The sequence below is a fragment of the Erinaceus europaeus genome, chromosome 3, assembly GCF_950295315.1.
Source record: "Erinaceus europaeus chromosome 3, mEriEur2.1, whole genome shotgun sequence".
NCBI classification, from domain to species: Eukaryota; Metazoa; Chordata; class Mammalia; order Eulipotyphla; family Erinaceidae; genus Erinaceus; species Erinaceus europaeus.
The window spans coordinates 55,318,192-55,340,580 of record NC_080164.1 but is presented as its reverse complement, the minus strand read 5'-3'; the positions used below and the strand labels follow the sequence as shown (position 1 = coordinate 55,340,580).

General features: G+C 38.6%; 1 protein-coding gene across 3 annotated transcripts in view; it reads right to left on the bottom strand.

Moving 5' to 3' along the window:
* The window catches only part of USP34 (ubiquitin specific peptidase 34), a 254,078-nt gene that overhangs the window by 18,338 nt on the left and 213,351 nt on the right, over window positions 1-22,389 (bottom strand). For all 3 annotated transcript variants that reach the window (XR_009548945.1, XM_060187219.1, XM_060187220.1), the window contains exons 67-72: window positions 16,302-16,449; window positions 10,648-11,282; window positions 8,038-8,195; window positions 4,756-4,834; window positions 3,129-3,255; window positions 2,075-2,182 (exon numbers count right to left, since the gene is read on the bottom strand). Coding sequence is in view for 2 of the 3 variants with exons in the window: in XM_060187219.1 (XP_060043202.1) it covers window positions 2,075-2,182; window positions 3,129-3,255; window positions 4,756-4,834; window positions 8,038-8,195; window positions 10,648-11,282; window positions 16,302-16,449 (1,255 nt within the window). In the remaining variant the exon portion in view is untranslated. The remainder of the gene's footprint in view (window positions 1-2,074; window positions 2,183-3,128; window positions 3,256-4,755; window positions 4,835-8,037; window positions 8,196-10,647; window positions 11,283-16,301; window positions 16,450-22,389) is intronic.

The following is a 22,389-nucleotide window of genomic DNA, read 5'->3' as shown; positions in this document are numbered from 1 at the left end:
GTCAGGCTCAGAAAAAACTAGTGAAGTCATGGGCCCCCTGGAATATATCTAAAATAGACCCATGGGGGAGTCAGTGGTAGCGCAGCGGGTTAAGCGCATGTGGCGCAAAGCGTAAGGACTGGCATAAGGATCCCAGTTCAAGCCCCCGGCTCCCCACCTGCAGGGGAGTTGCTTCACAAGCAGTGAAGCAGGTCTGCAGGTGTTTATCTTTCTCTCCCCGTCTTCCCCTCCTTTCTCCATTTCTCTTTGTCCTATCTAACAACGACGACATCAACAACACTAATAACTACAACAAGAGAAAACAAGGGCAACAATAACAGAAAAATAAATATAAATATTTTTTAAAAAATTAAATAGACCTACTAACTTTTTCCAAAATGGAGACCCCAAATGTCATCTGCAATATTCCTGTCTTTAGGTTCATGATTAGTCGACAATTTGTTCTGCTTTATATCTTAATGCTTTTTCAGTCACCAGGTTACAGATGCTACCATGACGCCAACCTGCCTTTCCTGGGCAGACCACCCCACCAATGTGTCCTGGAGCCCTGTCTCCCCAGATCCCTACCCCATTAGAGAAAGAGATGGTGGCGCAATTGGTTGTGCAAAAGGACCCGGGTTCAAGTCCCCAGTCCCCACCTGCAGGGAGAAAGCATTGCAAGTGTTGAAACAGTCTTGCAGGTGTCTCTGGCACTCTCCCTCTCTACCTCCCCCCCCCTTCCCTCTCAATTTTCTGCTGTCTCTATCCAATAAATAAAATAAAGGTAATAAAAAATAAGATAAAATGAGGTGAGATTTTCTTTAACAAGCATAAATGGTCATTATATTAGATATGTAATCTATAAAAGTAAAACTGAAGAGACTAGGGGAATCGGGCGGTAGCGCAGTGGGTTAAGCAGCACGTGGCGCAAAGCGCAAGGGCCAGCGTAAGGATCCCAGTTTGAGTCCCCCGGCTCCCCACCCGCAGGGGAGTCGCTTCACAGGCTGTGAAGCAGGTCTGCAGGTGTCTGTCTTTCTCTCCCCCTTTGTCTTCTCCTCCTCTCTCCATTTCTCTGTCCTATCCAACAATGACGACAATAATAACTACAACAATAAAACAACATGGACAACAAAAGGGAATAAATATTAAAAAACTAAACTATAATGGAGTGCTTTGGAAGAAAAAAAAACCTGAAGAGACTAACAGCAGTAACTAAGAAGAATATTATATAAGTATGTTCACTGAGATATTCATCTTAGTCATTTACAGTATCAATTCTACTTTGCAAACTTCTGTATAATTCTACTTTGCCTTTATAGAATCAGATGATTTCAGAGGTACAAGAAATATACAGATAATCTAAGGTCAAAGAAGGCAAATCATTACTGATTGCATTAAGAAGCAGAACTCACATTTTTCTTTTCTTTTTTGCCTCCAGGGATATTGCTGGGGCTTGGTGCCAGCATTATAAATCCACTGCTCCTGGTTCTATTTTTTTCTTTCTTTCTTTTTTTTTTAATTATTGGAGAGAAAGAGGGGAGAGAAAGATAGGAAGAGAGACACAGGTAGACCTGCTTCACCATCGGTGAAGCATACCCCTGTAGGTGGGGAACAGGGGGGGCTTAAACCCAGATCCTTGAGCAGGTCTCTGAGCTTAGTATTTAGGTTGTGCACTTAACCAAATGTGCCACCGCCCAGCCCTCCCAGATCTCAGTTTTCTTAGGACTCACTGGTGTGTGTGTGTGTGTGTGTTGACAGAGACAGAGAGAAAGAGACAGAGAGACAGAAAGAGAGAGGAGGGGGAAGGGAGAAAAGTCACAGCACTGTGGGGCCCAGGCTTGAAACTGGATGCATATATATTAAAACAGCATGCTACCCAAACAAGCTATTTCACTAGCGTTGTGTAAGTTACATAAAAAAGTACACTTTCTTTCAAACCTTTCAGAATATCACATTTAGGGAAAAAATATCTCACAAATATTTATATATAAATATATATAAATATATAAATATTTATATATTTATTTTTATATATTTATTTATATTTTATAATATTCCATGAAGTTTTTACAGTTATATTTTCCAAATAACTTACCTATACAGGCATTTCTAAGTTCTGGAGGGCTATAGGAATTAAGAAGAGTTAACAGTTTATGGGCAAATTCAATTCGCTCCTGCCACTGGATTAATGCTTGTTTCACATCTGCAAATAGAAAATACACATGAATAGGTCAGTTGAAATCAAACTTTCTCACAATGACATCCTATTGTGAGATACTAAAAATTCTCAGTAAGAAATCCAAAGTAATTACAAAAATGTTCCTTGTGAGAACTGTATTATAAGGTGGTGACTAAAGCCATGTATTTTTGTGGTAAATATGTTCTACTTTCTAGGAGTTTATATGAAAATTCAAAATTCATACTACCTTAACCAGGACATAAGAAAACTAAGTTTTGAAAATTTTCTCTTGAAACTGAAAATGATCTTATCTGTGTTATGGAAGTTTCTTGCTGGAGAACCTTTATAAATTTCCATATTACTACATTGGTTGAAAATGATTTACTAGTTCCTAAATTTTAACATATATTGCTTGCTTGCCTATGGTGGGGGGCAGGCATAAAAAAGTATCCCAGTTGTATGTTAGGTGGTTGGTCATGATAAACTTTTCCTTATAGCTAGCATCACCTCCATTCACTGAACATAAAATAGAGACAAAGACGAATTATTATGTTTTTTTTTTTTGTTGTTGTTGTTTTGCCAGAGTTATTGCTGGGGCTTGGTGCCCATACCACGAATCTACTGCTCCTGGAGGTTGTTTTTTCCCCTTATGTTGCTCTTGTTTTATTATTGTTGTGGCTATTGTTATTGATGTCATTGTTGTTGGATAGGACAGAGATAAATGGAGAGAGGAGAGGGGGAGAGAAAGACACTTGCAGACCTGCTTCACTGCTTGTGAAGCAACCCCCCTGCAGGTGGGGAGGCGGGGGCTCCAACTGGGATCCTTACGTCCCTCCTTGTACTTCATGCCATGTGTGCTTAACCTGCTGCACTATCACCCAACCCCCTTTTCCTCTTTTTGTATGTGATCTAAAAGCCTTATCTTGTTCTTTTAATAGCTGAACTAACAAGTAAGTAGGAATGAACAAACCTTTTCTTTGAAGATATGGGCGTGTAGATTTCAAAACTGAGAGGAAGATTGACAGAAGTTCTACTAAGTCTCCAGTCACATGGCAAGCTGTGGCTTCATGATACATCATGTGGAGTGTGTTGAAAGACTACAAGTAATTTGAAAAAATAGAAAACTTAATTTCATTTTCACTTTATTGAGTCACAAAACAGGCAGCATTCATCTTCCATGACATACTTCCAGACTGTGGGTGTACACATACATACAAAGCCATTTCAGCCAAAAACTAAAGCATCATATCTTAACCCTGTTCTAACTATAATCAGTAATGGTAAAGCTACTGGGCCTAACAGGAGGAGAGAATGTGTATCATAAAGAAATGCCTACAGGTAACAGTTGCTAGCTTTTCTTGACCTATCAAACATAGATAGTTGCCCATTTTATTCTGCTGGCAGGACTTTATATCTATGTGATTTCACTGCTCCTGAAGATTTCTCAGCAAGATGGTGAAACACATATAGACACACACCAAACCACTGCTCCAACGGTCATAAAACTTCCTCTTTGCATGGTGCTCCCATGTGCTGACCTGAGGCTCCAACCCAGGTCTTTGTGCATGGTATTTATTTATTTAGTATTATTAATATATTTATTTATTGCCTCTGGGGTTATCGCTGGGGCTCAGTACCAGCACTATGAATCCACTGCTCCCGGAGGCTATTTTTCCCATTTTTATTGCCCTTGTGTTTGTTATTGTTGTCACAGCTGTTGTTGAATAGGACAGAGAGAAATGGAGAGCGATGGGGAAGACAGGGGGAGAGAAAGATAGACACCTGCAGACCTGCTTCACCGCTCATGAAGTGACTCCCCCTGCCGGTGGGGAGCTACGGGCTTGAACTGGGATTCTTACACCGGTCCTTGCGCTTCGCACTGCTGCATCAGCACCCAGCCCTCAACTTCCATTCATTTTTTTAAGATCAATTTTATTACATATGACAGATAAATCAGAGTACCACTCTAGTACATAGGGGACCAGAGTCTGAACTGGGAACCTCAGAAATGCAGGTCAAAGGCTCCAGCTTAAGTATTTTCTAAACCTCTACCTAAAATTTTTCTTCAAGTTGAAATGCATTCATTTCATAGAAAATTTGATGTTTAATTCCAGTGAGAAAATGTAATGAGGAAGTCGGGAGTTAGCGCAGTGGGTTAAGCACTCATGGTGCAAAGTGCAAGGGCCAGCATAAAGAAAATGAAATGAATGAGTTTTTATTTATTTTTTTTTTAGAAGTCAAGATATTTACAAGATTTAGCCAACTGAAGATCTTATTGTAAGCAAAACAGATTTTCACTTCAGACAACCGTTATTTATAAACATGTGGATTAGAAAATTGTTTCCATGGTCAAGGAGATAGCTCACCTGGAAAATTATGTACCTGATCAGGGAGGAAGGAGACCATGGGTTTGAGTCACAGCATCACGTGAGAACACCACGGAAAACACTGAAGAAGCTCCATAAATGGTAGAGCACTGCTGTGATCTCTCTCCTTTCTAAACCCCTTTCTCTGTCTACCTTAATTATTCATCTAACCAGTGTTAGTATAAACATTTAAATAAAATAAACTGTAGTAAAAGGCAATAAAATAATTACCTCAGTCATCAAGATCAAACCTCGATTAAATACAACAAGAAGTCTGTCTTCATCAGATTCTAACAGTATTCTGAAGGCACTAGAAGAATATATAAAGTCCAAATTGAGAACTCCAAGCCAGAATATTAGGTCATAAAAGAGTAAAGAGAAGTAAATTGTCATCTAGGTTTTCAACTTTCCTACCTACAGAAAAGAATGCTATATTTATTCCTTAATAATATTATAGAAAGAATTTTAATAAGACAGTCAGTACTAGAGAATAGGTATATCTACCAGTTACCTAAATCATTTTTTTTTAAAAAAAATTTTTCATTCATCTAACAAATTTATTTTTACTTGAGACAGAGAAATGGAGAGGGAAGGGGGAAACAGTGTCAGAGATAGACAACTACAGCATTGTTTTGCTGCTTCTGAAGCTTTCCTCCTGCAGGTGGGAACTGGGGGCTCAAACATAGGTTCATGTGCATTGGAACACGTACAAAGGGGCATGCCACTACCCAGTCAACTATTTCTTTTTCTTTCTTTCTTTCTTTCTTTCTTTCTTTCTTTCTTTCTTTCTTTCTTTCTTTCTTTCTTTCTTCTTCTTTTTTTTTTTTTTTGGCCTCTAGAGTTGCTGGGGCTTAGTGCCTACACTATGAATCCACTGCTCTTGGAGGCTATATTTTCCCTTTTATTGTCCTTGTCATTATAATTACTGCTGTTGTTGTTGGATAGGACAGAGAGAAATCGAGAGAGCATGGAACAGAGGGGGAGAGAAAGACACCTTCAGACCTGAGTCACTGCTTGTGAAGTGACCCCCCTGCAGGTGTGGAGCTGGGGGCTTTAACTGGGATCCTTACAAGGGTCCTTGTACTTCATGCCATGTGCACTTAATCCACTGCGCTACTGCCTGGCCGCTCCCCCCTGCCCCAAATACTTTTTCCATCTGCATTTTAATAAAAGTATTTCCACTAAGATACATTTTTATGTAAAGATACTTTCTGTCTACCTTTGAAAGTTGCAAGTCTTACTTCCTACTAAGTTTCAGTTACACTACTGCCTGCTCCCCACTATTTCTTAATAGGTGGGTAGAGGTATATTATGGGAATATTTCATAATTTTATTATCTTTATTTCTTTACTGGCTAGAGACAGCCAGAAACTTAGAGGAATGGGGAGAAGCGAAGGAGAAAGACAAGACACACCTGGGTCCTTGTACACTGTAATGTGTGCATTTAACCAGGTGCACCACCACGCGGACCCTGGAATATTTCATAATTTATAGCATAAGAAATGTTTATTTTTATAATGGGCTTATCTTTTATATTATGTTGCATTATGGATAACAACAAATATGTATTTGTGCTATTGAAAAGCATTCATCAGGTGGTAATTGGGAAGGAAAAGCAACCTGAAGAAAAAATATGCTGGCCTTGAAAAAGAATACATTATAAAAAAAAAAGTAATTTTTTTTTTTTTTTTAAACAGAGCACTGCTCAGGTCTGGCTTATGCTGGTGGTTGTAGGGACAAAGCTCCTGCACTGCTGGTGGGAATGTAAATTGGTCCAACCCCGGTGGAGAGTCTGGAGAACTCTCAGAAGGCTAGAAGTTGTCCTACCCTATGACCCTGTAATTTCTCTCCTGGGCATATATCCCAATGAAACAATCACAATCATCCAAAAATATGTGTGCATACCTATGTTCATAGCAGCATGCTTTGTAATAGCCAAAACCTAGAAGCAACCCAGATAACAGATGAGTGGCTGAGTAAGCTGTGGTATATGTACATAATGGAATATTCAGTTTTTAAAAATGGTGAATTCGGGGGTCGGGCGGTGGCGCAGTGGGATAAGCGCATGTGGCGCAAAGCGCAGGGACCGGCATAAGGATCCCGGTTCGAGCCCCCGGCTCCCCACCTGCAGGGGAGTCGCTTCACAGGCGGTGAAGCAGGTCTGCAGGTGTCTATCTTTCTCTCTCCTTCTCTGTCTTCCCCTCCTCTCTCCATTTCTCTCTGTCCTATCCAACAACGAATTGCGTCAACAAGGGCAATGATAATAACCACAACGAAGCTACAATAAGGGCAACAAAAGGGGGAAAAAAATGGCCTCCAGGAGTGGTGGATTCAAGGTGCAGGCACCGAGCCCAGCAATAACCCTGGAGGAGGAAAAAGAAAAAAAAGGTGAATTCATCTTCTTCACCTCATCCTGGATGAAGTGTGAATGAATCATGTTAAGTGAGATAAGGCACAAAGAGAAGGATGAATATGGGATGATCTCCCTCATAGACCGAAGTTGAAAAATAAGAACAGAAGGGAAAACACAAAGCAGGACTTGGACTGGAGTTGGTGTATTGCACCAAAGTAAAACACTCTGGGGTGCGGGTGGGGAGGATTCAGCAGAGGACCTAGTGGGGGTTGAATGGAAATGTGGAAAATGAAATGCTATGTATGCACAAACTATTGTATTTTAATGTTGACTGTAAACCATTAATCCCCCAATAAAGAAATTTAAAAAATTAACCTGAATCTTATTTCAGCAGTTAAAAGGAGCTATAAGTATGATTTGTATCATTTCCTCAACTTCTACAGCTCTGAATAGTGAATTGTCAACATTATTTAGGCTTTTTTTTTTCCCCCTGCCAGGGTTATTGCTGGGGTTCAGTGCCAGCACTAAGAATCCACTATCCACTGCTCTTGGTGGACATTTTTCTTTCTTTCTTTTTCTTATTGGATAGGACAAAAAAATTGAGAGGGGAGGGAGATAGAGACAGAGAGAGACAGAGACACCTGCAGACCTGCTTCACTGCTTATGAAGCTTTCCCACTGCAGGTAGGGATCGGGGCTCAAATCCAGGTCCTTGTGCTTAGTACTATGTACACTTAACCAGGTGTGCCACCATCTGATCACATGAAAAAAAAAATCTAAATGAGGCTCATCCAAAGACAGAGAAATCTATTTCTGTAGAGTTGAACTGTCAAAGGATAAATCAAAATGAACTGTGACTAAGAGACTTTAGGTAGAAGATTTTAAGTTTTTTCCTCTAACCCTAAGAGTCTAGTGATTTTGATAAAAACACATAATCTAAAACAAAGATTAGTTAAGCTCATTAACTTTCAAGTTCTTCCTATGTATATGCAATAATATGTATATACATTCCAATAAATATATAGAAGCTTCCTCAGTAACCTTAAAGAACTGATAGAAATCTGAATTATAATCTAAATTATTTTTCTTTTATGTATCAAAAGTATGATCTCATATCATCAAGCTCTTGAAAGAGCAAAACACAACAAAATATCATTTTACCTTATTAAAGTAGTCCAGCAGGAGCGGCCATCTAAACAACGTAAGTAACAACTAATGGTTGTTTTCTTAAACTGCTTAATATCTTCCAATTCTTCTTCTCTCATGTCCGGTCTCTGAGCTATAAACAGCTGCATTAGGTTAAATAGTTCTTCTACTGCCTAAAAGGAGCAAATAAGTATTATGACCTTTCAAGTCTACAAAATTATAAAGGCTATTTTAATTTTTGAATGCTATGCTCATTAGTCAGCTCTATAAATCACACAAATAAATTACATCACTATTCAAGGAAAATTATCACAAAATTGGCAATGAAAATTATTTTAAAAGTTTAACAGAGGGGCCAGGTGGTGTTGCACCTGGTTGAATGCACGTTCCTAAGCTCAAGGACCCAGGTTCAAGCCCCTATTCCCCACCAGCAGGGGGAAAGCTTTGTGAATGGTAAAGCTGTGCTGCAGGTATCTCTCTCTCCCCCCCTTTCTTCTCAATTTCTGGCTGTCTCTATCCAATAAGTACATAAAGATAATTATTTTTAAAAAGTTTAGTAGGTTTGGGAAATGGTACAGTGGATAAAACATTGGACTTTTAGAGAACCTCCACATCTTATGTTTCAGATTGATGCTCTGATTCCCTTGCTCTCCCTCATTAACATTTTTTTTTCTTTTGCCTCCAGGGTTATCATTGGGGCTCGGTGTTTGCACCATGAATCCACTGCACCTGGAGGCCATATTTTCCATTTTATTAAACAGGACAGAGAAATTGAAAGGGAAGGGAAGGATAGAGAAGGGGAGAGAAAGAGACAACTGCTTCACTGTTTATGATGTGACATTCCTTGCAGGTTAGGAGCTGGCATTCAAACAGGGTCCTTGTGTTTGGTGCTATGTGTGCTTAAACCAGTGTGCCAAAACTCAGAGCCCCAAATGAGTAATCTTTTAAAAAAGATTATCATACTGTTCACTAAAAGAAAGTAACCTTAAAGCAGATGTTCAGAAGACCAAAAATAACAGGGTACTTTATAAATGTAATCAAGAAAATATGTTAAATGTTTAGAAAAAGAATGGCTTATTAAAACATTTTTTTACTTGTTTAAAAAAATATTTATTTATTCCCTTTTATTGCCCATGTTGTTTTATTGTTGTAGTTATTATTATTGTTGTCGTTGTTGGACAGGAAAAAATGAAGAGAGATGGGGAAGAGAGAGAGGGAGAAAGAGAGACACCTGCAGACCTGCTTCACCGCCTATGAAACGAGTCACTCCCCTGCAGGTGGGGAGCCTGGGGCCTGAACCAGGATCCTTACGTTTTGTGCCATGGGCGCTTAACCCACTGTGCTACCGCCCGACTCACAGAAAAAAGAGTGTTTAAGGTAGATTAATCTCCGTATTTTGTCACTATTTCTCAGAAGATGAAACATGGATATTTTAATTTAAACCAATTTTGTAGTATACTTCTAAGTAAGTATACTACAGTTGTAGTTTTAAGAAAGATTATTAGTATGAGAACAGCAGAGTATCACTCTGGGGTGTGTAGTGTTGGGGGACTGAACTCAAGACCTCATGGTTGGAAGACCTGTGCTCTACCATGCACTGCTCTCCATAGTTACTAGTTTTGTAACTTCAAATTTGTTTCTTTACTGATTCCATCCCTTTTCTTTAATAAATGGAAATCATTACTTTTTCACATAATAACAACACACTGAAACTACACTTGAATTAATACTGTTTCTGAGAAAACCTTGTATACCAACATTTGGAATTTTTCTTTCTCTTTTTTTGGATAGGACAGAGAGAAATGGAGAGGGGAGGGGAGACAGAGAGAGGGAGAAAAAGATAGATACCTGCAGACCTGCTTCACCACTTGTGAAGCAACCCCTTGCAGGTGGGGAGCCGGGGGCTCAAACCAGGATCCTTACGCCGGTCCTTGCGCTTTGGCGCCATGTGTACTTAACCCACTGCGCTACCATCCGACTTCCCTGGAATGATTTTCCTTGACTGATGTGTGGCCAGTCAAGAAATGTGGGGACTAAAATTTTAGTAAAATTCTTAAGACCATAGTTTTACTCATGGATATGAATGTTGCTCTTAAAAAAACAGAAATAACAGATTAAATTTCATTAGAGATGAGATTTCAGTATCAAACTAAAAACTATGTACATACTTTTCAATTCCTTTTTAATTGCCACCAGGGCTACCACTGGGGCTTAGTGCCAACACTATGGATCCACATCCTCTAGCAGATATTTTTTCCTTTTATTCTATTTTATTTGATAGGGCAGAGAAAATTGAGAGGCGAGGGGGAGGGAGAGGCAGAGAGTGAAAGAGACACCTGCAGACCTGCTTCAACTTCACGGGGGGGGGGGGGGAGGCCTCAAACCTGGGTCCTTGAGCATGGTAACATGTAGTCAACCCAGTGTGGCAGTACCTGGCCCCAATACTTATCAATGTTAAAATAACAGGGTACTTTATACATGTAAACTAGAAAAATTAAATTCTTAGAAAAAGAATGGCTTAAGGTAGATTAATTTCCATATTTTGTAACTATTTCCCAGAAGGTGAAACATGGGTATTTTAAACCAATTTTAAGGATACAGATATCAGCTGTCAATTTTACTCACTCCAGGGTATTGGCTGGCATGTGGTGTCAGATTCTTAAAGGCCCATTGGATGTTCTGGTGAGAAGCCAGTTGTCGTGTGAATGCAGGAGACTGTTCACAGCAAAGCCTCAGAATGCCATAGTAGGCAGGCAGCATTCCACGGTTAAAAAGCACCACATCCTGATCATCATGGTCAGCAAGGATGTAATTGAAGGCAATGTTCTTGGTTACCACTGGGTTCTGAACAATAAGGCGGATATTCTCTGGACAGTCAGCACACACATTGTACCAAAATGAAAGCAAAGCCTGTTTATTGTGATTTGTAGCTATTGCTGGCTCAGAAAGTTTAGGCTGGAAAAGGTTCCACAAATCCATGAAATATGTGGAAAACATCAGCTTCTCAGTTTTGGAAATTAAACAGTAAGTCATAAAGCTAAAATAGGGCACTAGCTTTGTAGTCCCATGAACAGCAGCATCAACATAAAGTTTGGCTCTTGAGAGCAAACCAAGGAGCACGTTGTAGACCTGATGCAGGACTACTGTTGTATCTGGACTGAGTGGAAGGTCACGGGTTGGGATGTGCAAAGACCTTGTTGACCGGAACATCTGGCGGAATGAATTGCTTGGTATAAGGGACACCAGAAGATAAGCTGCAGCTATAAAATGTAAAACAGAACTGTCAGATCCTTATAATATATAAGATAGACTGAAGAGCAGTCATTAAACACAAAGCCACTCTTCCCTATTCAAGTTAAGATGAATAGAAAGTAAGGGGCATGACATCTCTTTAAATATCTTTCTGTTCTATCATTAGCCCCACAGAAAGATCCCCAAGAAACGAAGAACACAGATGTCTCCATTCTGCCATTTATTTATAATGTGGAAAAAACTGCTTTAGTAGAAACTATTTTTAAACTTTTGTTTAACTTTTACAAAACAATTTCTTCACCTGTTTTTTATCATTTCATTTCTGAGGAAGCATTATGGTTTGTCAGGATAAACAGCACCTGAGGTCAAGCCTACTTAATGATGGAAATCACTTAATGTTTAAAGGGTCTTAAAATCTTGCTTACAAGTAATATTTTTAAAACAATTTATAGATGATAAAATATACTTAACCTGTTGATATGAAATAAGAATTCTTACTGAAAGTTCTTTGTAGTATATAAACACACACACACACACATATATATTTACTGAAAGTTCTTTGTAGTATATAAACACACACACACACATATAAAGTCAATTATAGAACAATAACTTTAGAGAATCTTTAAGACTTCCAGGCTAATCCTGTACAAAAAATCTGCCTCCTTCAAAATACCTGAGGTATACCATTAAACTAATGATATAAAGCTGATAGACTAATGACTCATTAGTTGAGTCCACCTGTATAAGCAGTTACTATAAGCAAAACTTCCTTTCTCTTTCTTTTTGAAGCTTCTTGCCCTGCTTCACCACTTGTGAAGCTTTCCCCTTGCAGGTAGAGACCAGGGACTTGAAACTGGTCCTTGCATACTGTAATGTGTATACTTAACAGAGGTGTACCACTGCCTGGCCCCAAGTTAGGTATTTTCTTCTATCGGTTAATCCTCACACTCTTGTAGGTAGATGATGTTACAGTAAAAAAATCTAAATGTTGGAGAAGCAAAGACCAAGTCATAACAAAAGTGGAACCCAAGATTTGGAGTTGAGAAATGAGGAAAAAACAACAACAACAAAAAAAACCTGCAGCAGTCTGCTAGAAGCAATGGAATAACGTAAGCTAGAAGCCCTAGTATGAGCCTTAAAATCCAGGTGTCATCTTGAATGATTTCTTATTAAACTGCAATGGAGAAAAGGAGTCAACACTTAAAATTATTCAGCTTAATTTATATACTTTTACCCTAACATTTTATTATGAAACAATTGCAAGCACAATGAAATTTAAAAAAAAAAAAAAAAACCACTAAAGATCCAATGAGCCTACTGCTTAAATTCTACAACTAATAGTTTTTGTTTGTTTGTTTTTTGCCTCCAGGGTTATTGTGGGAGCTCAGTGCCTGCATTATGAATCCACTGCTCCTACAGGCCATTTTTTCCATTTTCTTGCCCTTGTTGTTACTCGTATTGCTGTTGTTGGATAGGACAACAACAGAGAGAGAGCAGTGGAAGACAGAGAGGGGGAGAGAAAGACAGACACCTGCAGACCTGCTTCACCGCCTGTGAAGCGACCACCTGCAGGTGAGAAGCTGCGGGCTCAATGGGGATCCTTACAGCGATCCTCAAGCTTTGCACCATGTGTGCTTAACCCACTGCACTAACACTTGGCACCCCTCAACAATTAAAAAATATATATATATTTATTAATGAGAGAAAGAATCAGACACCACTCTAGTACATGTGTTGCCGGGGATGGAACACAGGACCTCATGTTTAAGAGTCCAATGCTTTTTTTATCCACTGTGCCTCCTCCTGGACCACGTAATATTTTGTGACATATCTAAATAAATAAAATAATTTTTAAATTTATTTATCTTAGAGAGATAAACACATTGACCAGAGCACCACTTGGTCATAATTGGTGCTAGATCTTATGACCTACCTGTTGAGCCACTTCCCTGGCCACAAAAGCTGTATGAGTTTTTTCTCTTGCCAGGGCTTTTGCTAGATATTTACAACTGGGAAATTCTAACACTCTTGGTAGACTCACTCTTTTTTTCCCCAGATACTGGATGAGAGATAGGGAATGAGACAAAGACAAGGAGAAGGAGAAGCATCACAACGTCATTCCACTTCTCCCAGTGCATGGTCTTCACACCATACAGTGGTCTGGGGGATTGAACCTGAGTCTCAGAACATGAAGGTATATGTGCTGCTGGGTGCTTGTAAATAAAATTTAAAAAAAGCATTAGTTCTCCTAAGGAACTGATAGTAGGTGTGGTTTGAAATTATTGTCTTACATTCTTGTAAATCACAAATCACTAATAAAAAATTTTAAATTAATTCTGCTAAGGTAAAAAAAAAATCACTTTTTAAACTAACTTGATCTTTGAGAACTATTAGGAAAATCACTAAGAACAGACCATCTTGATGAAACTCCCTTGCTACAGCTTCACATGTATGTCCCTAAGTGTATTTTTTTTTAAAGATTTTATTTACTTATTCATGAGAAAGATAGGAAAGAAAGAACCAGGTATCACTCTGGTACATGTGCTGCCGGGGATTGAACTCAGGACCTCATGCTTAAGAGTCCAATGCTTTATCCACTGTGCCACTTCCCGGACTACCCTAAGTGTATTTTTATGCTACAGAGAACTTAGAACAAGTCTGTTTCTTTATGACAGCTCTTCAATTATAGGATACCCTCAGTACCCAAATCAAGAACATCTTACTGGTATAATTTGGTAGGTCATTTATTTTTTTCAGATCTAGAAGTGTTTAAAACTTCCTATATAAAATAATGGTTTAAAAAAAAAAAAAGCCACCTGAGTACCAGCAGGCAGCACAGTGGATAAGGCATTGAATTGTACTGCATGACATGAATTTGAGTCCTGCCATTGCAAGTGCCAGAATAATGCTCTGGTTCTCAACCCCTCCCCTTCTCTCCTCTCTCTTATCAATCAATCAATAAACCTTAAAAGTACTTCAAGACATCTATCAGAATTTTGTTTTTGTTTTATGCAAACTATTTTCCATTGTTAAAATTATTCTGCAGGTATTTAAGAGTATTACTAGGATGAGGAGACAGTATAATGGTTATGCAAATGATTTTTAAAAATATTTATTCATTTTCCTTTTTTGTTGCCCTTGTTTTTTTATTATTATAATTATTATTGTTATTATTGATGTCATCATTGTTGGATAGGACAGAGAGAAATGGAGAAAGGAGGGGAAGACAGAGGGGGTAGAGAAAGACAGACACCTGCAGACCTGCTTCACCGCTTGTGAAGTGACACCCCTGCAGGTGGGGTGCCGGGGGCTCGAACCGGGATCCTTACGCTGGTCCTTGCGCTTTGTGCCACCTGCACTTAACCCGCTGCGCTACCACCCGACTCCCTTGCAAATGATTTTTATGCCTGAGGCTCAATGAGCTAAAAGCTACTCTGGATAAAAAAGGGGAAAAAAAAAACTTATTTTTGTACTTCTACATATGCTACTATAATAATTATTCCAAGTAGTAATCACTTAATTAAAATATTTGGGTTCCCCTTCCAAAAGTTATATCAAAAGCATTGTTTAATATTATTACAATATGCACTATTGAACTTTTTTTGGAGGACCTTCTACGTGGTGGTGCAGGGTTCAAAATTGGGCCCCTGTCTATGGTAATGTGTGTACTGGCCGCTGAAATGAACTACCTTTATAAGGCTGGTACATGTGTACCTCAAACAACTACTTTTCCACATCATTTTACTGTTTTTAGTATTGTTTTCCTTTCTGGCATTATATAAATGCTTCAATTCTAAAATCAATTGTTTCTCTATGGAGCTGTGACTGTTTTAATAGAAACAGTCTTGGGTATTTTATGTGCTTATTTATACTAGACTTGTCACTGACTCTAGCTCATCAAATGCAATTTTATTTATTAAAGAGATTTGAAAAAATGTAGTTAGATTTGTTTCTAAAATATCAAAAAGAAATATTTCTGTAGTTACTTATGAGTACAATCCTACACTATGAGCTGTCTACGTTGTTATTTGTCCGTCTTCTAACAATTTTTTTAAAAAGATTTTATTTGTTAATGAGGAAGATAGGAAGAGAGATAGGAAGAACCAGACATCACTCTGGTACATGTGCTGCCAGGAATTGAACTCAGGACCTCACGCTTGAGAGTCCAATGCTTTATCCACTGTGCCACCTCCCAGACCACTGTTTAACAATTTTTAATCCCCTTTTAACTACAAAAAGTGTGTATCACAACTTCCATAATATCAGTGAACTGCTTTTCTCATAGCTTGTTTTATGTCATTAGTCTGTTCTTAAGTCTCCTTAAATTACTTTTAAGAGGGGGTAAACAGTGGTGCACTGGATTAAGTGCACATAGTAAGAATTGCAAAGACTGGCACAAGGATCGTGGTTCGAGCCCCTGGTCCCCTACCTGTCAGAGGGTCGCTACGCAAGTGGTGAAGCAGGTCTGCAGGTGTCTTTCTCTCTCTCTCTCTCCATCTAACAGTCCCCTCTCAATTTTTCTGTCCTATGCAAAAAAAAATATATATATATATATATATATATTTAATTTAAAAAATGGCCACAGAAGCAGTGGGTTCATGTATGCACCAAGCCCCAGCGATAACCCTGGAGGCAAAAAGAAAATAGAAGTAATAATAATAATAACTACTTTAGGTTCTAACCTGAATCCCCTGCATATCATCAAGTGTGTTTTCTACCAGATGACTGACCCTTTACTCTTTTAACTAACAGTGATCATGTTTTGTTACTCTATCATGTAAGAAAACATTAAGGGTAGTAGTGGTGGTGAGCTATCACCAAGGGAAGGATACAGTAGCTTCCTATAGTTAAAAAAGTCAAATTCACTGTAGATATTGGCAAAGCACTGTCACAGGTTTCCAACTAGTAAGTACTACAACGTTGGTCTTTTACCCTCAACAACCTTTGCATAATGACCTTAAGAACAAAATAAGACACAGTAAACATTTAATAATAGTCTGTTAAATTCTGAATATTTGACTTACAAGTCCTGACTCTAGGATAATTGTGAGCCAAAAGAAATCGTTCCACCCAGTTTTCCATATTCTGGAGGACCCAGCTGTGTGCCAGTTTATTTCGGGGTGTCTGCACTGCCAACCAATCCAGACACTGTGAAGGATTATATTCAATTACCTAGAGATAAAATAACAAAACAGGACATAAGCAATTACGTAGTTTGTTGACTTTGGGTGCATACCTTTCAACACTTAAAGCTAAAATTAAACATACATATTTTATTTATTAATATATAGGATAGAAAAAAGTGAAATTGAGATGAAAGGGGGAGACTAAAAGTGTGAGAAACTAAGAGACACCTGGAGCACTGCTTTACCACTCATGAAGCTGTGCCTTCTACAGGTGGAGACTGGGGGATTAACCATGTGCCCTTATGCAAGGTAACATGTGGGCTGAACTGAGTACACTATCACCCAACCTCAACTTTTTTTCCTTTTTAAATTACAGCTATAAAGATCTTGGCCATGTTTAGAAGGCAAACAAACAAAAATATTTTAAACTTACTTGTATCATCAGGCAATGCTCAATAAAGTCTACTAGTTCAAAATATGAAAAATTGAAATAGTCCATATCTCTAGATGGATAAATATGAGCTGAAAATCTAAAATGACTCTATAGTCTAAGATTTATAAACTTATTTGAAGCTATTTTTAATTCTCTAAAGTTTCTTATTGCCTTTCCAGCCTGTTACCAGAAGTGAAAATGAAAAGTATCTTACTGCACTACTGTGGAGACTTTTTCATGGAGAGGAGGAATCTTAGGAATCTAGAGAAAGGGTAAGAAAACTATGGTTTTTGATCAACTTTTGTAGGTTATGTTTTTAACTTTTTTTTAAAGAGAGAAAGAGAGAGACTGATGTTACCCTTCAATGCAGCAAAGGCTAGGCTCAAATCTGTCGTGCACATGAGAAAGCAGCACACTATCCTAGTGAGTTATTTTGCCCTATAATATAGTTTGAGATCTGGCAGTGTGATGCCTCCGGTTCTGTTCTTTTTTCTCAAGATTGTTTTGGCAATTCTAGGTCTTTTCTGGTTCCAGATAAACATTTGTAGCATTTGTTCTATTCTCCTAAAAAATGTGCTTGGGATCTTGATGGGGATAGCATTAAATTTGTAGATGGCTCTGGGTAATATATTCATTTTGATGATGTTAATTCTTCCAACCCATGAGCATGGAATATCTTTCCACTTCTTTGTGTCTTTTTCAATTTCTTTGAGTAGTGACTCATAATTTTCAGTATACAAGTCTTTCACTTCTTTGGTTAGGTTTATTCCTAGATATTTTATTGTTTTTGTTGCTATAGAAAAAGGAACTGATTTCTGGATTTCAATTTCTTCTAACTTAGTGTTTGCATAGAGGAATGCCACTGACTTTTGAATGTTAATTTTATAGCCTGACACATTACTGTATTGCCTGATGATTTCCAAAAGCTTCTTGCTAGATTCCTTAGGTTTTTCCATGTATACTATCATGTCATCTGCAAATAAGGAGAGTTTGACTTCTTCTCTTCCAATCTGTATTCCTTTAATTCCTTGCTCCTGCCTGATTGCTATGGCAAGAACTTCCAACACTATGTTGAATAGTAATGGTGATAGTGGGCAGCCCTGTCTAGTACCTGATCTGAGGGGAAATGCTTCCAGTTTTTCACCATTGAGTATGATGTTGGCTGTAGGTTTGCTATATATAGACTCCACTATCTTCAGGAATTTTCCATCTATTCCTATTTTTTGTAGTGTTTTGATCATAAAGGGATGTTGTATTTTGTCAAAGGCTTTCTCTGCATCTATTGATATGACCATGTGGTTTTTGGTCTTGCTTTTGTTGATGTGGTGGATCACATTGATTGATTTACGTATATTAAACCAACCTTGCATGCCTGGGATAAACCCCACTTGGTCATGATGAACAATTTTTTTGATATACTGCTGTATCCGGTTGGCTAGAATTTTGTTCAGTATTTTCGCATCTATGTTCATCAGAGATATTGGTCTGTAGTTTTCTTTTTTGGTTGTGTCCCTGTCTACTTTTGGTATCAGGGTGATGTTGGCTTCATAGAAGCTGGCAGGGAGTCTTCCAGTGTCTTCAATCTTCTGGAAGACTTTTAAAAGTAGAGGTATTAGTTCTTCTTTGAAAGTTTTGTAGAATTCATTTGTAAAACCATCTGGTCCAGGACTTTTATTTTTGGGAAGATTTTTGATAACTGTTTCAATTTCATTAGCTGTGATGGGCCTGTTCATGTTATCCACTTCCTCTTTACTTAGTTTTGGAAGTTGGTAGGTATCTAGGAAATCATTCATTTCTTCCAGGTTCTCTAGCTTGGTGGCATATAGTTGTTCATAGAAGCCTCGCATGATATGTTGAATTTCTGCAGTGTCTGTTGTGATATCTCCTCTTTCATTTACTATCCGATTTATTTGGGTCTTCTCCCTTTTTTGTTTTGTGAGTCTGGCTAAAGGTTTGTCGATTTTGTTTACTCTTTCGAAGAACCAACATTTACTTTCATTGATCTTTTGTATTGTTTTCCTATTCTCAATGTTATTTATTTCTGCCCTAACTTTAGTAATTTCTGTCCTTCTGGTTTCTTTAGGGTTCCTTTGTTGTTCTTCTTCTAGGTCTTTAAGATGTGCAATCAGGCTGTTTATTTGTGCCTTTTCTTGTTTCCTAATGTGTGCTTGTATAGCTATGAACTTCCCTCTTAGGACTGCTTTAGCTGTGTCCCAAATATTTTGATAGCTTGTGTCTTCATTTTCATTGAACTCTCGAAACATTTTGATTTCTTCCTTGATTTCCTCTTTGACCCAGAAGTTGTTAAGAAGTGTACTGTTGAGCTTCCACATTTTGGTACTGTTACTAATCTTTTGTTGATTGTTAAGTGTTAGTTTAATTCCACTGTGGTCTGAGAAGATGCTTGGGATGATTTCAGTGCTCTTGAATAGGCTGATGCTGTCTTTGTGGCCTAACATATGGTCTATCCTTGAGAATGATCCATGTGGATTTGAGTAAAATGTGTATTCCAGTTTCTTGGGATGAATGACTCTGAAAATGTCCAATAGTTCTAGTTTATCTATCTCTTCATTTAGCTCCCTTATGTCTTTACTGATTTTCTGCCTGGATGATCTGTCAAGTTGAGAGAGTGGGGTGTTGAAGTCCCCTACTATGATTGTGTTACTGTTAATATATTGCTGTAGCTCTTTCAGTAGAAGTTTGATGTATTTAGATGGCTTCTCATTAGGTGCATAGATATTAATAATTGTTAAGTCCTCTTGATTGACTGATCCTCTGAGCATTAAGTAGTGTCCATTCCTATCTTTTTTAATCTTATCTATTTTAAAGTCTATCATGTCAGATATGAGAATAGCTGTTCCTGCCCTTTTTTGTGGGCCATTGGCTTGAATGATAGTTTTCCATCCTTTCACTTTAAGTCTGTGTTTGTCTTGTTGCGTTAGGTGAGTTTCCAGTAGACAACATATTGTTGGGTTGTGTTTTCTGATCCATCTTCCTACTCTGTGTCTTTTAATAGGTGAATTCAGGCCATTCACATTTATTGATATCAAAGACTGAAGATATTTTAACGCCATTCTTGTAGAGTTTTAGAGTGTTTTGATATATGTTCTATTTGTGGTGGTCTGGTTGTTTATAGGAAACCTTTCAGAACTTCTTTCAAGGCAGGCTTGGTGATGGTTGCTTCCTTCAACTGTTGCTTGTCTGAGAAGGTTTTGATGCTTCCATCTAGTCTGAATGTCAATCTAGCAGGATATAGTATTCTTGGCTGAAAGCCTTTCTCATTGAGCACTCGATAGATATCTTGCCATTCTCTTCTGGCCTGTAGTGTTTGTATGGAGAAGTCTGCTGCTAATCTTATGGGTTTTCCTTTGTAGGTGACTCTTTGTTTTTCTCTTGCAGCCTTGAGGATCCTTTCTTTATCCTTATTCCTTTCCAATCTAAGTATGACATGTCTTGGTGTCTTTAGGTCTGGGTTAATTCTGTTTGGGACCCTCTGGGCTTCTTGAATCTTTATGTCTTTGGTGTTGTCTAGACTAGAGAAATTTTCAGCTATTATGGCCTGGAGAACGCTTTCTTCCTCCCCTTCTCTTTCTTCCTCTGGTAAGCCAATAATGCGTATATTGTTTCTTTTGAAGTCATCCCATAGGACTCTGTTGTTGTTTTCAGCATCTCTTAATCTCTTTTTGAGATCTCTTACTTCTTTTTTAGTTGTCTCTAATTCATCCTCAATCTTGCTAATTCTGTCTTCAGCCTCATTGATTCTATTCTCTCTGCCCTCTACTGCTTTCTGGAGTTCATCTATTTTGTTGCCCTGCTCTGATACTGTTTTAGCTTGTTCAGCTAGTTGCCTTCTTAGCTCAGCGATTTCAGCTTTCAGCTCTCTAATAACCATGAGATAATTAGAATTTTCTTCCATATTCTCATTTGTTGTTCCTGCAGTTCTGATTACAATTTTTTCAAATTCTTTACTCACTCCTATTATTATTTCCTTAGCTAATGTTTGCATGTTGAACTCGTTGTTTTGTGCTTCGCCCTCTGGAGGACTTTTAGCTGGACTCTTGTCCTGGTTCGAGTCTCCATTATTTTTTCTTGTTGTTTTAACCATTTTATATAAGTTAACAGTTTTTTCAATCCCTGAGTTGGAGTTCAGTGGTGTAAAAGCCTTTTTTTTTCCCCTGTAGGCTATGGTAGCCTGAGGGCTTTTAAACTATCAATAGGCTTCTTGGCTTAATCAATGACTCCTGACCAAGAGATAAAGCAGGGTGTGGCAGAGATAATCCAGTGGTTATGCAAAGAGACTTTCACAGCCCTTCAGCTATGCCACCGAGGTATAGGTCTTCTCCTGAGTTTCCCGGTTAGATCTCTGTGCCCTGGTGTCCCTCCCTGTTGCTGCTCCAGATTCTGAGGGTAGTAGCAATGGAGACTCAGAGTTGTACTTGGTGAGACTCTGGGGAGTCCTTTCCTCCCTTCAGCTGTCCCCTTGTTGGTGGAGCAGACTGGAGGTGGTGTCTCCAAACTGTCCAACTGTTAGCAGTCACTTAATCTCTCCTTAGGCCCCTCTCTCCTCTCTGTCACCAGCCACGCGTGTTTGTACTCACGGGTGATTTACTGGGTTTCTGTGGTCATTCTAGTCCTGTCTTGTTTCGGTCCGGGTGGTCTCCTTTGGTATTCCTAGTTGATCCAGGAGAGGAGAGGAGAGGAGAGAAAGCGATCTGCTGCTCGTAGCTCCGCCTCCGGAAGTCGAATCTCTCGATTTCTTTAAATAGGTTTCTGCTTTCTCTCCTCTCCTTCTGAGACCCCTAAAATTCTGATGTTTGGTTTTCTGATAAAGTCTTCAATTTCTTTAAGAGTTGTCTCATTTTTCCTATACCTCGTTTCTCCAATTTTGAGGTCAGCGAGTGTGGCCAGTCTGTCTTCTATTTCTGATGTTCTCTTATGGTGGATAAGTCAACTTCCTTGACTTGCACTTTGAGACAGATGCATTCAGAGTGTTCTTGTTCTGAAGTCTTCCATTTTCCTATTAAGTTTTTCTTTGAAGTCGTGAATTTCTTAATTCATTTCTCCATATTAAATCGAGAGCTTTGTATTTTCTGACAGTGCATTCCCTAAATTCTTTTACTGGTAGCTTTTCTGGATTTGCATCAAGTTTCTGGGTCTCATCTTGGTTTTGCAGAACCAGCACTTTCCTAAGAATTACCCATCTTTTTCGGCTTCTTTGTTGCCTGCAGGTGGTACTGGGCTCTGCTTTGAATTTGAGTTGTAGAGGCAGAGAAGGAACTTTTGAAGAAGTGATGTCATATTATGGCACCTGATATCCCTTACACAGACTCCTAATGGGGTTGGGGGGGGGGTTGGAGGGCATGGAGAGAATGTAGGAGTTCCCAGATCTCCTCCTCTTAGACTGATTCTTGAAAGTACAAAGTCTCTATTGTGAGATCAAAGTCACTTTTCATTCCTGTACAGCAGTCTTACAGGACACAGTTTGATAGATTTCTTTGATGCCATAAGAATAGTGTTCACTTCTCTGGTTTATTTGAATGATTCCTTGAGATC